The sequence below is a fragment of the Pristiophorus japonicus genome, chromosome 20 (genome assembly GCF_044704955.1).
Source record: "Pristiophorus japonicus isolate sPriJap1 chromosome 20, sPriJap1.hap1, whole genome shotgun sequence".
NCBI classification, from domain to species: domain Eukaryota; kingdom Metazoa; phylum Chordata; class Chondrichthyes; family Pristiophoridae; genus Pristiophorus; species Pristiophorus japonicus.
In genome coordinates, this window is record NC_091996.1 from 13579795 (window position 1) to 13595729 (window position 15935).

The following is a 15935-nucleotide window of genomic DNA, read 5'->3' on the forward strand; positions in this document are numbered from 1 at the left end:
ACACACACACACACGTTTACCTCCACATACACACACACACACACACGTTTACCCCCACATACACACACACACACACACACACACACACGTTTCTCCACACACACACCCACACGTTTACCCCCACATACACACACACACACACATACACACACGTTTACCCCCACATACACACACACACACACACACACACACACACACGTTTCTCCCCACACACACACACACACACACACACACACGTTTCCTCATACACACATACACACACACCACACACACGTTTCTCCACACACACACACACACACACACACACACAGGTTTCCACATGCACACGCACATGCACAAACGCGTGCGCGCAAGTTTCCACAAGCCTGTTTCCCCATTAACACACACATGCACGCACACCTCTCCAAGCCCACACCACAACACACCTCTACACCGACATGGCTCAGTGAGTAACCGAGCCACATAGACTGGGCCGGGCCGTGATTCCTTGCCTTTGCTCAGTCAGCTGATATTGGGGCAGGTGCACTACAATTGGCCTCAGCATCCGTGGATTAGGGGAGCATCAATCGCAGTATATATACTGTGCGGTTTCACAGGGTGCAGCTTATATACCGTGCAGTGTTTCACGGTGCAGCTTATATACTGTGCGGTGTTTCACAGGGTGCAGCTTATATACTGTGCGGTGTTTCACGGTGCAGCTTATACACTGCGGTGTTTCACGGTGCAGCTTATATACTGTGTGGTGTTTCACAGGGTGCAGTTTGCATACTGTGCGGTGTTTCATGGTGCAGCTTATATACTGTGCAGTGTTTCACACGGTGCAGCTTATATACTGTGCCATGTTTCATGGTGCAGCTTATGTACTGTACCATGTTTCGCAGGGTGCATCTTATATACTGTGCGATGTTTCACGGTGCAGCTTATATACAGTGTGGTGTTTCACAGGGTGCAGCTTATATGTGCGATGTTTCACAGGGTGCAGCTTATGTACTGAGCGATGTTTCACAGTGCAGCTTATATGCCATGTTTCACAGGGTGCAGCTTATATACTGAGCGATGTTTCACGATGCAGCTTATATGCCATGTTTCACAGGGTGCAGCTTATATACTGAGCGATGTTTCACGGTGCAGCTGTGGGTGAACAAGATCAGTGCTGTGTGAATTAGGACTGAATTGGAATTCCAGGCCAGTGCTTGTTGACGAAGCTCACTGATGCCATTCTGATTCACACAGTTTCTGGAATATTCTGAGTCACCATTTCCTGTGGCTTGCTGAACAGCCTTACTGGAAACTTCAGCAGATGTACAAGAAATTGAAAGCAGTCTATGAGCCCCCCCTCCCGCTCCACCCTCCCACCACGGTGAGAAGTGAGCTAAGGAAAGCAGCCAGGCCCAGTGCTTTGGGGTCAGTAACGTCACTTACCATTCCTGTGTCAGATCGGAGGTTTGCTCCTAATATGACTTTGTCTTTCTAAATACCTTCCATCCACATGAAGCGTTTTATTAAAGGGATGCTATATTGGTCAGGGAGGAGATTTAAAAAATCAGCTGTGGATTCCCCACCCACCCCTGCACTGATATTACAGTGACCATTACACGTGTGTGTTTATTGAGTAAGGAGGGGGGTTCAAAAATGGCTGTGATGCCCCCAAAGTTGAATAACTGGTCGCCACTGTTCAGATGTGAAGGGTGGCCACTTGAGCGAGGTACCATCGGCATTCCCTGCACGAGTCAGCCCCTTCTGACAGAGGAGGATAGAAACAAGAGCCAGCCACTGTCACTTGTACATAAGAACATAAGAATTAGGAGCAGGAGTAGGCCATTCGGCCCCTCGAGTCTGCTCCACCATTCAATAAGATCACGGCTGTTCTTCCACCGCAGCTCCACTTTTCTGCACTGTCCCCATATCTATTGATTCCCTTAGAGTCCAAAAATCTATCGATAGCTTGAGTAATGTATCTAGGAATTTCTAAAACGCATAGATATCAGTCAGTTTTAAAATAAAAAGATCAAATTTTTTGGTATTTATGATGTGCACGGAAAAAATAATTGTAAGCAAGCATCGGAACTCAAGCCATCTGCGGGACTCCTTTCTGCGCTGTGTGTTGGGCTGGACTTTGGGGAAGGGAAGAGATGGCAATTGTGATCAGTTGAGTGTTAGCGTGATTGCTGTGCTCTACAGCGTGTTCAAAGTGTTCTGTTTGAGGGACCCTGCAAATATTGACACACTCCCAGAGACTCCCTGCAAATATTGGCACACGCCCAAGGACCCCCTGCAAATATTGGCACACTTTCTGAGACCCCCTGTAATTACTGACGTACTCCCAGAGACCCTCTGTAATTACTGACACACTCCCAGGGAACCCCTGTAAATGCTGACATACTCCGGGGGGACCCCCTGTAAATACTGACACAATCCCGGGAAACCCCTGTAAATACTGACACACTCCCAGTCTTCCTGTAAATATTGACACACTCCCGAGGGCCCCCTGTACATTTATACACACTCCCAGAGACCCCATGCAAATATAGACACACTCCCATGGGACCCCTTGTAAATAGTGACATACTCCCAGATACCCCCTGCAAATATTGACATACTCCCAGAGACCTCCTGTAAATACTTACACATTCCCAGAGAACCCCTGTAGATATCGTCAAACTCCCAGAGACACTTTCCAAATATTGGCACTCTCCCGGAGATCCCCTGTAAATACTGACACACTCCTGGGGACCCCCTGTAAATATCGACACACTTCCAGAGACCCTCTGCAAGTATTGACACACTCCCGGGGATCCCCTGCAAATATTGACACACTCCCAGAGACCCCCTGTAAATACTGACACTCTCCCAGAGACCCCCTGTAAATACTGACAAACTCCCAGAGACTCTTTCCAAATACTGACGCAGTATTTGGTGGTGACTTGTTAGAAATTCAGCTTCATTTATAGGTAACACAATCCAGGGACCCCAAATCCTAATCTTCAGAAAGACAGTGTCAGCCGCCCAAAGGCAAATCTGTGCCATTCTTGCAGGAAACATTTTTAATAATATACAGCGATAGGAATAACTTTGAAGACTAATGGGCACAGGTCTGATAACTTCACGGACCCCCAATGGTCACCTCACATAATCCGTACTCTGGGGATCCTGATTTGAAATCCTCTCCTCTACCGAGGATACCTTCACGTAGCGTCTGACTTGCTGAGGAAGTGATAATCCCTGGATATTTATAACCATGGCCAGAGTTTATCGGAGAGCACTGTGGTGAGCAGCACTGTTAGAAGGCAGTGTTCTTTGAGGTTCTCTCTTAGTGAGGGAGTTATAAACAATTTGTGTTACATCAGATCTGGTGATACGCCGTTTCGGAGGTCGAGCAGCAAGGGGCAGCTGTGTGCCATGAATATTTAATGTTTCTCATTATTTTCTGTGTCTCTTAACTCAGTATTTGTTGCAAAATTTGATGGTGACTTGTTAGAAATTCAGCTTCATTTATAGGTCCCTTTGTACTGAATATTTATTTGTGCGTGGGTGCATCTTAATTAGACTCGACTGAACTCTTAACCTGTAATGGTCATGCTATATTCTGCCAACAGCTTGTCCCCTAAAGGTATCGTCTCTGCCATCACAAGTAATGAAGACTCTGCACGCCCACAATAAAGCTGGGAAATGCTCAAAGCCGTTACTCCGGGGCCCCTCCTCCCGCTCCCCTCCAATCATTGGTGCAGTGATCAGTGTAACATGAGTCAATGTGGTCCCAGGTTTGATCCCAGCCCTCTGGCGATCTCAGTTCGGGGACGTTCCGTTTGGCCTCGGTGGCTCAAGTTAGGGAGCGAGAATAATCACCCGGGGATCCTGGTCTTGATGTCCATCGAGTGCCATTCACTGCAAAATGCCTATTTGAAAGAAAGACCTGCAATTTATATAGCGCCTTTCACGACCTCCGGGCGTCACAAAGCATTTTACAGCCAACGAAGTGCCTTTTGGAGTGCAGTCACTGTTGTAATGTGGGAAACGCGGCAGCCAATTTGCGCACAGCAAGCTCCCACAAATACCAACATGATAATGACCAGATAATGTTTTGGTTGAGGGATAAATATCGGGCCATACAATGACCCCTGTAAGCCGCACTGCCTCCCCCAACGTACGGTCTGTTGACATTTTTGCGCATGCGCAGTACCTACTGTGTAAAAGCCAGAGAGCGGACTGCGCGGGAGGTGGGCGCTGACTGCGCGGGAGGTGGGCGCTGACTGCGGGGGAGGTGGGCGCTGACTGCGCGGGAGGTGGGCGCTGACTGCGCGGGAGGTGGGCGCTGACTGCGGGGGAGGTGGGCGCTGACTGCGCAGCCGTGTTGCTTAGCAGGAACATTGGTTCTTTTATATCTACGTGAGGGCCTCGGTTTAACGTCTCCTCCGAAAGACGGCACCTCCGACAGTGCAGCACTCCCTCAGCACCGCACTGAGATGCCAGTCTGGATTTTGTGCACCATTCTATGTGCGAGGCCAGAATCAGACCCGGCTGTGATGCCCTCGATGGAGGAGCAGCCTACCGCCACTCGCTGTCTGGGCTCACAGATGAGGAATGAGCGGGGGCTGGGGATGGGCTTGTGCCTCCCATGGAGCCGGAACCCAGGATGAGTCAGCACTTTGAAGAGCGGAAAGAAGTCTTTGTTTCTTTAAAAATATTTATTTGCCACATTCAACATTCACTCTCTCTCAAAATCTTGATGAACTCCGCTGCTGTCACAGTGCATGATATACTGCAGCAGTTTTCAGCTTCTGTCTGGCCCTCAGGACCTGCTTTAAAATTCAGGGCACACTGAGCGGCGTGGAGTGTGCAAGGCTCCTATTTTGAGGAAGACAATTAAAGTGTGCTGAAGATCAAACCGCTTTTCCATCCTGCTTTGATCATTAACTGATGTACTGATGCTTTCCCTTTGTAGACATGCTTTAAATTAATAGCTCTGATAGCATTACCAAGTGTCACTTTAACACGCTTCTCCCCTGCTTGCGCGCACTGCCAAGCAACTGCTCCCAGCTCACTTGTGTGAGATTTAGCGATTATAGCGGTGACTGTATAATGAATTAAAGGGGAAGGTGACTCCACGGGTAAGCGCTGCCATTCATTATTTCCCCACTGAGCACTTCTGTGGGTCTAATGCTATTTTCGTTTTCCCTTGCACGGAGCCAGTTGTCTGAGGAGACTTTGGAAAGTGGCGGAGAGGTGAAGCCAAGGCAGAGGGGTGTGAGTAGAGTCCCAGAGTGCAGGGATGTGATGCTTTGAAGACTCTGCCGCTGATGGGCGCAAAGGGAAGGAGGGGGTGGGGGGGGGGGGGGGGGGTGTGTACAGTCCAACAGTACATGCGAGTTGGAACTTGGGGCCAACAGAGACTGTTGAGGTAGGGAGGGGCAAGGCCATGTCGGAATTTGTAAATGAGAGCAAGGGTAACATTTTGGGAGGATGAGCCGATCAAACTCCATGGCGCTCTGGCCAGACCGCACCTTGGGTGCTGCACTCGGCTCTGGTCATCAAGACACGAGGGAGACACTTGAACGCCGGGGGTAGTGCAGAGAAGAGCCACAAGGCTGATCGCAAGTGTCAGGAGGAAAACTTGGAAGAACTTGTGTCTTTTCGGCCTGTAAAGGAGGTCTCCATCTTATACAGGTGTTTAAGATAGTAAAATGAATGAAAAATGCTCATCCTGAAAATTAAACCAAAGTAAAAGGTTCAAATTAGTGGCAGGCCGATTTAGGACTGATGTTGGGAAGTTGTTCTTCCCACATCGAGGGATGAGTGTGTGGAATGGATCTCTACATAGAGTGCGGGAGGCAAAATCCATCGATACTGCAGTGGGAGGACCTTTCGAGTCTTGAGATGGCGGGACTAAAATGGGCCATAATTGTAATCTTCATGAAATCAATCTACAATGGAATGGGGAGGCAGGGGAAGTGTGTGGGGAGGAGGTGATAGGTGAACAGGACTTAATACAGGGTGGCATGCGGCTGGATCTTAGTACAAGGTTAGGAGGTGGGTGGGACTTAGTGTGGAATAAGATGTGAGTAGGGCTGAGTATTGGATGTGGGTGGTGGAGTTTTGAAGTTCTGCCCTCCTGAGCATCCCTGATTATAATCGCTCAGCCATTGGTGGCCGTGCCTTCTGTTGCCTCGGCCCCAAACTCTGGAACTCCCTGCCTAAACCTCGCTACCCCTCTTTCCTCCTTAGAAGGATGAGAAGGGGATCTCATAGAAACATATAAAATTCTGACGGGACGGGACAGGTTAGATGCAGGAAGAATGTTCCTGATGTTGGGGAAGTCCAGAACCAGGGGACATAGTCTAAGGATAAGGGGTAAGCCATTTAGGACTGAGATGAGGAGAAACTTCTTCACTCAGTTAACCCGTGGAATTCCCTGCCGCAGAGAGTTGTTGATGTCAGTTCATTGGATATATTCAAGAGGGAGCTAGATATGGCCCTTACAGCTAAAGGGATCAAGGGGTATGGAGAGAAAGCAGGAAAGGAGTACTGAGGTGAATGATCAGCCATGATCTTATTGAATGGTGGTGCAGGCTCGAAGGGCCGAATGGCCTACTCCTGCACCTATTTTCTATGTTTCTAAGATGCTCCTTAAAACCTACCTCTTTGACCAAGCTTTTGGTCACCTGCGCTAATTTTTCCTTATTCCGCTCACTGTCAAATGTTTATTGCATAATACTCCTGTGAAGCACCTTGGGACGTTTCACTACGTGAAAGGCGCTATATAAATACAAGTTGTTGTTGTTGAGTTTGTGCACAGTGGAGGAGAGTGCTGGGGAAATGTTCTTTACTTTTCATCTTTTAACTATCTCCACAGGTGGTCCAGTTTCCCACAGCGGTGACTAGGACAGACCCAGTGGAGTGACGTATTCTAAATGTTCTTTTGTAAAGTGAAATCTTACATCGATATGTGCTAAACAGATGAATAAGCATAAAACATGGAATGTCTGGAGGAGATGGGGTGATTGTGAGGTCTGCTGGTGGCCAAGCCACTGCCAGTGTGAGGCTGAGCCATGCCGATTAGGAAAGACCCCGGTATGATTCAGCTAACAGGGGGCTTGGGGCTGTGATGGGTGACACTAAACACACAGGAGGTGAAGGAGGGGGGAAATCAGCCAGAGCTCCCACACCCGATCACCACCCTGGAAGGTTGGTGCGCTGTACATCGGATGGTAACAAGACTGGGTTTTGTGGTGATTCCTCCCCCCCCCCACTTCCCCCCTCCCCCCCAACCCATCGTGGAATAACTGGAGAAAACCCAGTGCCCAGGGTCGTACGTGACGCGTATCCTTTTGGGTGGGGTACCAGAGGGTATCTGGTGGAACGAGCAAGAAGGCAACACGTGGGGAGGACAATTGTGAGGTCAATGATAGAATTATTTCCGCAAGTTCTACTCTCGATAAAGATTATATGGTGACAGCACGCAGTGTATCCTATTACAGTGTTGTTACCATGCACAGTGCGATCCCAGGCGCCAAACCTCACCAGTATCATGTCTGAACCAGTAAAGTGCAATGTAACTGACAACAGTGCTTCAGGAAAACAACTGTGCAAAATGAATCAACAGAAGGTTGTGAAAGAAATTATTTTGAAAGATAATTTAGGAATGTTTTACAACAGAACAAGAAATCTTTGTGAGCTGCCCTGATAGTTCACTCATGAATGTAGCGAGCCGGGCAGATTTTGAAGGGGAAAGATTTGATCCTCGGTCTAAGCTGTTCTCGACTGGGGCCGGGAATTTTGCAGCTGCTTTCCGCGTTCGTAGACTAGAGACAGGAAAATGGGACACAGTTCCCATTCCTGGTTGCTATCCAATGACCCCCCCCTGTGTGCGCATCTGTGTCAGATAACAGGTTCAGTGGCATTTAAGATCGAGCTGAAGAGGAATTTCTTCACTCAAAGGGTTGTGAATCTTTGGAATTCTCTGCCCCAGAGGACTGTGGATGCTGAGTCTCTGAGATCGGTAGAATTTTGGAGTCTAGGGGAATCAAGGGATATGGACATCGCGAAAATGGAGTTGCAGTCAATGATCAGCCACGATCTTATTGAATGGCGGAGCAGGCTCGAGGGGCCTGTGGCCTACTCTTGCTCCTATTTCCAAATTGCGTGTGTGGCCGCGCAGTAAGCTACAAGGTCCCTTGCAAGCCGCTCACAAACCTTTACATTGGAAATACCACACGCACGTAGAAATTTAAAGGGACTCCGCATTGAAAGAAATGATCCACACAGAATATAGTGCAGCCTACAGGGGAACATTGTTTCAGTGTCTGATGTGATGTCTTCTCATTCATTTCAAAAGCCTCCTTTTTTAAAAAAAAACATGTATGGGGACCACAGTCAAAGAGATGGAAAACCGGGATTATTCCCGAGTCCTTCCTGTGAGCTTCCATGGATCTTGTTCCTGAGCAGCCACGGAGTAGGTTGCCTCTCTTCTCTGTGTAACACTGCATGGAGTGAGAACCTGAGAGAGGGAGGGGCTGTCCTGATGACTCATTGGGAAAATGCACCTTGGGGTTAAATAATGAGAAGGACCCAGATTTGCGATCTTGGCACAGCGGCTGCTGTCATCATCATCATCATAGGCAGTCCCTCGGAATCGAGGAAGACTTGCTTCCACTCCTCAAGTGAGTTCTTTGGTGGCTGAACAGTCCAATATGAGAGCCACAGACTCTGTCACAGGTGGGACAGACATTCGTCGAGGGAAGGGGTGGGTGGGACTGGTTTGCCGCACGCTCCTTTCGCAGTCCACGCTTGACCTCTTCATGCTCTCGGTATTGAGATTCAAAGAGCTCAACGCCCTCCCGGATGCACTTTCTCCACCTAGGGTGGTCTTCGGCCAGGGACTCCCAGGTGTCAGTGGGTCTGCCGGAGTTGCTGCTCATTGTTATCCAGTGACTCGCTGCTGGAAAATGTAGCCTGGTGGGGAAAGAGAGCACCCAGTACAACACTGAGCCATCGGGCCCAGAAGAGGTGTGAATCCTGATCTGTGCTGAATTGGGGAATTACCATTGGCTTCGGTTCCCCTGGATTAGGGAATGGAAATTCAGCCGTGTTTTCCCCCCCCCTCCACCTCGTGATTGCTGACCTGTGATGCCTGCTGGGACATCCAGAGGTGTGGACAGAATTGGACTTGGTTGTGATGCTCTACATAGTTGAATAGCCTGCTGACCCCAACCCTCCCAATTCAAACATGACGAATGGCCATGTAGGAGAAGGACCAGAGGATTGCTGACATCGTGGGGTGGGGTGGGATGGGGGTGTCCTACTTTAGGAGAGACGCGCAAAGCTTGGTAATGGTGGGCAGCTGTGAACTGGAGTGGACCAGTCGAGGGATTGATGCAACAGAGGGTTTTTTTCTAATCTCTCTGCCTGTCCAGATTCATTCTCATCCGGAGCAGGAGTAGTTCATACAGCCCTTCAAGCCTGCTCCGCCATCCAATAAGATCATGGTTGACCTTGGACCTCAACTCCACCTTCCCGCACTATCCGCATATCCCTTGACTCTCTTCGTTTTCAAAACTCTATCCATCTCTGTCTTGAATACACTCAGCAACTCAGCATCCACAGCTCTCTGGGGTAGAGAATTCCAAAGATTAAACCAGACAATGTTTCCCCACGTTATATTCCATTACCTTCTGTAGGATGCAATCTGTGACCCAGTCAAGAACCTGTGTTCAAAGCTGTCTCTCCCTATGGATAACACGAACAAATTAATGTTGGTGACAAGACTCATCATGGTACCGCATCGCCATGGCAACTGCCTAAAATGTTTTTTACTGTCTTGCGTGCAGTTTATATAAAAGTAACAATTGCAGCTTTAGCTTTCTGGCATCGGACTAGCCACAGTGTCAGGGGAAGGCCTGTACAAGCCAGCGATTGATGGGGGTGGAGGAATAACTAGGCTGCAGCTAGAGAAGATGGTAGTGCAGTCTGTAGTACCCTGTGCTGCTGATGGGCTGCCTTCTGTATTTGCCAGCGGTTCTGTAGCTCCGAATGCACGGGGAAGGAAACACCTATTGAACTGGGGCCCACGACGCTGGTAACATTGTTTTCCGTTTGGTTAACCAGGTGGGTGGTACAACAACTTGCATTTATACAGCGCCTGTAACATAGTAAAACATCCCAAGGCGCTTCACAGGAACGATTGTCGAACAAAATTTGACACCGAGCTGTAGAAGGAGATGTTAGGACAGGTGACCAAAAGCTTGGTCAAAGAGGTAGGTTTTGAGGAGAGGGAGTTGGAGAGGTTTAGGGAGAGAATTGCAGGGCTTGGGGCTCAGGCAGCTGAAAGAACAGCCACCAATGGTGGAGCGATTATAATCGGGGAGACGCAAGAGGGCAGAATTAGAGGAGCACAGTGATCTCGGAGGGGGGGGTGGAGGATTGTGGGACTGGAGGAAGTTACAGAGATAGGGAGGGATGAGGCCGCGGAGGGATTTGAAAACAAGGATGAGAATTTTAAAATCAAGGCGCTGCCGATGTAGGCCAGCGAGCACAGGGGTGATGGGTGAGCAGGACTTGGTGCGAGTTAGGATACGGGGCAGCGGAATTTTGGATGAGCACAAGTTTAGGGAGGGTGCAAGATGGGAGGCCAGTCTGGAAAGCATTGGAATAGATGAGTCTAGAGGGGGAAAAAAGGCATGGATGAGGGTTTCAGCAGCGGATGAACTGAAGCAGACACGGAGATGGACGATGTTAGTGGTGGACGTAGACAGTCTTGCTGATGGAGGGGATATGAAGTTGGAAGCTCATACCCAGATCAAGTAGGATACCAAGGTTGTGAACAGTCTGATTCAGCCTCAGACAGTGGCCAGGGAGAGAGCTGGAGTTGGTGGCTAAGGAGCAGTATTTTTGGTGGGGATCGAAGGCAATGGCATTGGTCTTCCCGATATTTAGTTAGAGGAAGTTTCTGCTCATCCAGTACAGGATACGCGCAGGAATTCAACACCATATTTGAGACTCTAAAACCAGCTACTGAGACATCAGTAGGATAGTCACTCGGTAATAACTTCAAGTCCCACTCCAGAGACTTGAGCACATAATTTAGAATGATGCTTCACTGCAGTGCTGAGGGAGCTCTCCGCTGCAATGTCGCAGGTACCGTCTTACGGATGAGAGTGTTAAACCGAGACCCTGTCTGCTCTCTCAAGTGGGCGTACGAGATCCCATGGCACTACTTCAAAGAAGAGCGGGATAGTTCTCCCCAGTGTCCTGAGCCAACATTAGTAAAACAGATTATCTGGTCATTATCGCATTGCTGTTTGTGGGAGCTTGCTGTGCGCAAATTGACTGCCGCGTTTCCTACATTACAACAGTGAGCACACTTCAAAAAGTACTTGTTTGGCTGTAAAGCACTTTGGGACGTCCTGAAGTTGTGAAAGGCGCCATAGAAATGCAAGTTATTTTTCATTTCTTAGTTGATCATGAAGATTGTCTCCACTGTGTTTATATTTGAAGCAATCCCTCTGGTGTCGGGCATGGCGATGTGTAAATGAGTCATAATATAATTGCAGCACAATATGGTATAGTGGTTATTTGGGTTCTGTGGTTATGTTACTGAACTAATAATCCAGAGGCCTGGACTAATGAACCAAAGATATGAGTTCAAATCCCACCATAGCAGCTGGGGAATTTAAATTCAATTAAATAAATCTGGATTTAAAAAAAAAAATCTTGTTTTAGTAATGGTGACTACCAGATTGTCGTAAAAACCCATTTGGTTCATTAATTCCTTCAGGGAAGGAACTCTGCCGTCCTTTCCCGGTCTGGCCTACATGTGACTCCAGACCCACAGCAATGTGGTTGACTCTTAACTGCCCCTCTGAAATGGCCCAGCGAGCCACTCCGTTGTATACGAGAAGGCGGCTCACCACCACCTTCTCGAGGGCAATTAGGGATGGGCAATAAATGCCGGCCTTGCCAGCAATGCCCACACGACTAAATAAAAAGCATAACCTACATAGAAACATAGAAACATAGAAAATAGGTGCAGGAGCAGGCCATTCAGCCCTTCTAGCCTGCACCGCCATTCAATGAGTTCATGGCTGAACATGAAACTTCAGTACCCCCTTCCTGCTTTCACGCCATACCCCTTGATCCCCCGAGTAGTAAGGACTTCATCGAACTCCCTTTTGAATATATTTAGTGAATTGGCCTCAACTACTTTCTGTGGTAGAGAATTCCACAGGTTCACCACTCTCTGGGTGAAGAAGTTTCTCCTTATCTCGGTCCTAAATGGCTTACCCCTTATCATTAGACTGTGACCCCTGGTTCTGGACTTCCCCAACATTGGGAACATTCTTCCTGCATCCCATAACATTTCTTGGAATCGCAAGCATTAATAATTTCTTTCCAAAGAGTTCTTCCACGACAAAAAAAAGTTGGTTGGTTCTTGCCAGTGTGGGGAGAGAAGAGGCAACATCCCACTGTAGAGTTCTGTCATATTTACATGTTGTAGTAATGCACTTTACACCAACTCATGTGGAAGCAAGTCATCCTCGTTCGAGGGACTGCCTATGATGATGATGATGATACCTGGCTATCTCTCCATATTAACAGCGGCCCTTTCATATATATTTTAATACAGGGATTATCAAACTGTTCCTTTTCAGGAATTGTTTGTAAATTCTAAAGCCCTCCCTTGAAACAAGTAACTTGTGCAATACACAATGAACAGATTATGACTCCTCACTTTATTTTCATAATCGTACTGTCTTTTGCTGAGACTTTTGCTAAGCTTGTGCTCCAATATCCAATGGACCGATGTACATACTTTAACCTGTTGCCTTGTTTAAAAAATCAGTCTGAAATTGCAAAGATCAATTGATTGGTCGGGTTTTGTTGCTCAGAAACTACCCCCAGCATCACTGGCGAATTTGTAAATGTGAAATTGACCAATACATTTAGTGAATGTGCCTATACTACACAAACACACACACACACACACACAATTTATATGCTAATATATAAAATGTATTTGTCAATTTCCCAGAAAACTCCGAGCGAGCACCCACCTACGCAGTCTTTAATTTAAAAGATGAATCGGATCATCCATAGCCTTGAAATGTCCTGGGAACACACGGCCTTCCTGCTGACTGACCTCTGGTGTTTCCTTGTCTTTCCAGGAGGCCCGGCATTCTGGTTCTCGTCAACGATGCCGATTGGGAATTAATGGTTGGTATCGCCGACTCCGAACCGTTTTGATTTCGCCAACAATCCGTTTCCCCGCGTGTCTTAAACTCGTTTACTTAAATCGGGGACGAGTGAGCCTTAAAGTTAGGGCAGCCACAGAACCGCCTGTGGACGTGTTCGGGGTGTTTACTGTGAGGCGGAAAAAGGCTGAGAGACCGACATTTGTTCAATATCTGACACAATTATTACATTTCACAACTCAACCAAACGGATTTTTTTCCCCAACAAGCTCAGCAAGTGTTTTATTTTATGTTAAAACATTTTGCCAGTGAAATATTTGTTCTGTTCAGTTTTGTTAGTTGCAGGGACTTAAATGTAAACTGCATTTTAACAATAAAAAATATGATTTTAAACTCCCTTATAAACGAGTGATTCACGATAGTTGGAAAACAGTTTTATTGTTTTAAAGAACTACACTTTTTTATTACAAATATTTACAAGGAATATCCCACCATTTTATACTCCCGAGGAGAAAATGGCTGCTCCCACTATCCGGCCTTATTTAGTTAGGGCTGAATGGTGTTAGAGTTGAATTATTTTAGGAGGGGAGGGGATGGGAGAGAGGATTTTATTTTTAAAAGCCCCTTTCCCAGCTCTGTGTGTGTCGAGTGCAGGCGCGTTTCACACACTTCTAACCTGGAGGTGCTAACTGAGGGAGCCGGGTCCAATTAAAGTTGGAAGATGATCCTTTACAACCAATTTTTCTAAAAGGAAAATAAGGTGGGGAAACATGTGTAAAATCCGGTGAAATATTAGTTGATAAATCCCATTATGGGTGGACACAAGGCCGAGGGAAAGGGACAGTCCAACGAATATTTTGAATTGTAAATCTTTGAACGAATTAATTAATTTGCACTGCCTGTGACTATCAATTTGACTTGTATTTTTCCATTTCTCTATCTTTTGGTTTCGGCAGGGTCAATTGGATTACACTCTGGAAGACGAAGATAACGTTGTGTTCATATCAACTTTACACGGTGGTTAAAGGAACATTTTTTTTTAAAAAGGCGAGAGATTATCGATAACAAGATCTAACAGTGGCTTTTTGGGGGGTATCGGGGAAGCTCTGGTCATAGTTATCCGGACCGGCTCGGTGTAATGTACAAATCGTTGGACCCGCAGTACATTAGGATTACTGACAAGACTGAGAAAATTAGTTTTTAAGTATGGATCGTGAGCTACAAAAATAAAATAAGCTTCTCTGATCCTTAAAGTCCCTAATCCCTACTTTGGGAGGGGGGGGGGGGGGGGGGAGGAGAGACAAGTAATCCCAACAGATTATGTAGCCAATAAAGTTGCACGTTTTAACAGAGTCAACTCACAGAGGCGTGAATTTCCCCCTCGTTATCATTCAACGAAATTGATGCCTTTTGAAAAACTATTTCTACTTATGTTTGTAATAAATTGATAATTACATAATTGACTCTCGCGTTTTGCAGCTGAACTCCATTTATCCTTTGGTGCTCTTCCACTTTTACTTTATTTCATTAGCTGGTCCCTCTTTTTTCCTTTCCCCAAACACCTTCTAAATTCTTCACCGAGCTCTGGAAACGCAACAGCGCTGCGGCGAATGAAGCACAATTCGCGGCGTGTGGTGCTGTGGAATTAAAGGCACCGCTGGAGGGAAATTCTTTCAGCGATTCTCTTCACCTGCCCTTCAGAGGGTTGCGGGCCCCCAAAGTCTGCAGCGTAATATAACGGAGCACTTTTAACCCAACACTTTCAAAAACAATAATACATATCTATTAGTACAGACATCATCCGGGAGAGACTAAATCGCAAATTTCAGATCGAACTGTGCTTGCGTGAGATTAAGGCTGCAATACTTTTTAGCAGTCCGTCTTTGGTGGGTATAACTTGTGTCTCTCTCTGCATCAAATATTGGCTTGAAAAATAAGAGTTACACCAAATGGAAACTGAGGGGGAAACGGGTGCGATTTTAAGTTTTGTTGCAACGTCAGAATATTTTATTAAATTTTGAAAATAAATAGTTACAGATCACACACGCGTCACAACAGAACATCATAAAACGAATAAAAGTTGCTTATTTGGTGCAAACCGTGAGTTAGTTACAAAAACAATAGGTAACGGTTTATCGAACGGATAAATATATCTCAACGAATTTAACCCGGACCCTGTTTTTAGCTTTTGCCTAAATTTAAAATGAAACCATAATTACGATTGTTGAACAAGAAATAATTTAAACGGTATTACTTTTTATATTTGTGGGTTTTTTTAAATAAAAGAAAAATACCCGTCTTTCGCATCTAACCCCCCTCTCTCAGAAAGCAAATAATGTAAACAGGTAGCCAGGATTATGTCGCTGTTTGTTATTACTGTTCCAGTGTTGTGTCGGCTCAGAGTTTACCTGCTGCTGCTCCTGTATTCACTCCTTCAGTGTCTGGGTACGAAGAATGTTTTCAAAATTCGACAGATCCCATTCGTTCCTTCTTCAGTTGTGCAGGGGGTTGTCTAGCCCACGGTGTGTTAGTTAAACCTGTTTATTTTCACTCTCTCCCGTTCTGCTTACAAACTGGCTTTATATATATATATGAATATATATTCTCTCCTTGTTATATCACTGTAGACGAAAGAAGAATATGAAAATCCAGCTGCGGATGTCCATCCACAATTCTCGGGGTCTGAGTTGAAAAAGCACAAGAATTGCGTTTGGACAATCAGTAGCTAGAATTTCTAGGCTTTTTTTCCCT

The 15935-nt window shown here is 46.6% G+C and overlaps 1 protein-coding gene across 1 annotated transcript in view; it reads left to right on the forward strand.

Annotated features, from left to right (window-relative positions):
* Positions 1-14470, forward strand: part of urm1 (ubiquitin related modifier 1) — a 72753-nt gene extending 58283 nt beyond the window's left edge. The window contains exons 4-5 of the mRNA XM_070863365.1: positions 13158-13206; positions 14141-14470. Coding sequence (XP_070719466.1) covers positions 13158-13206; positions 14141-14209 — 118 coding nt within the window. The 3' untranslated portion in view covers positions 14210-14470. The remainder of the gene's footprint in view (positions 1-13157; positions 13207-14140) is intronic.
* The last annotated feature ends 1465 nt before the right edge of the window (positions 14471-15935 follow it).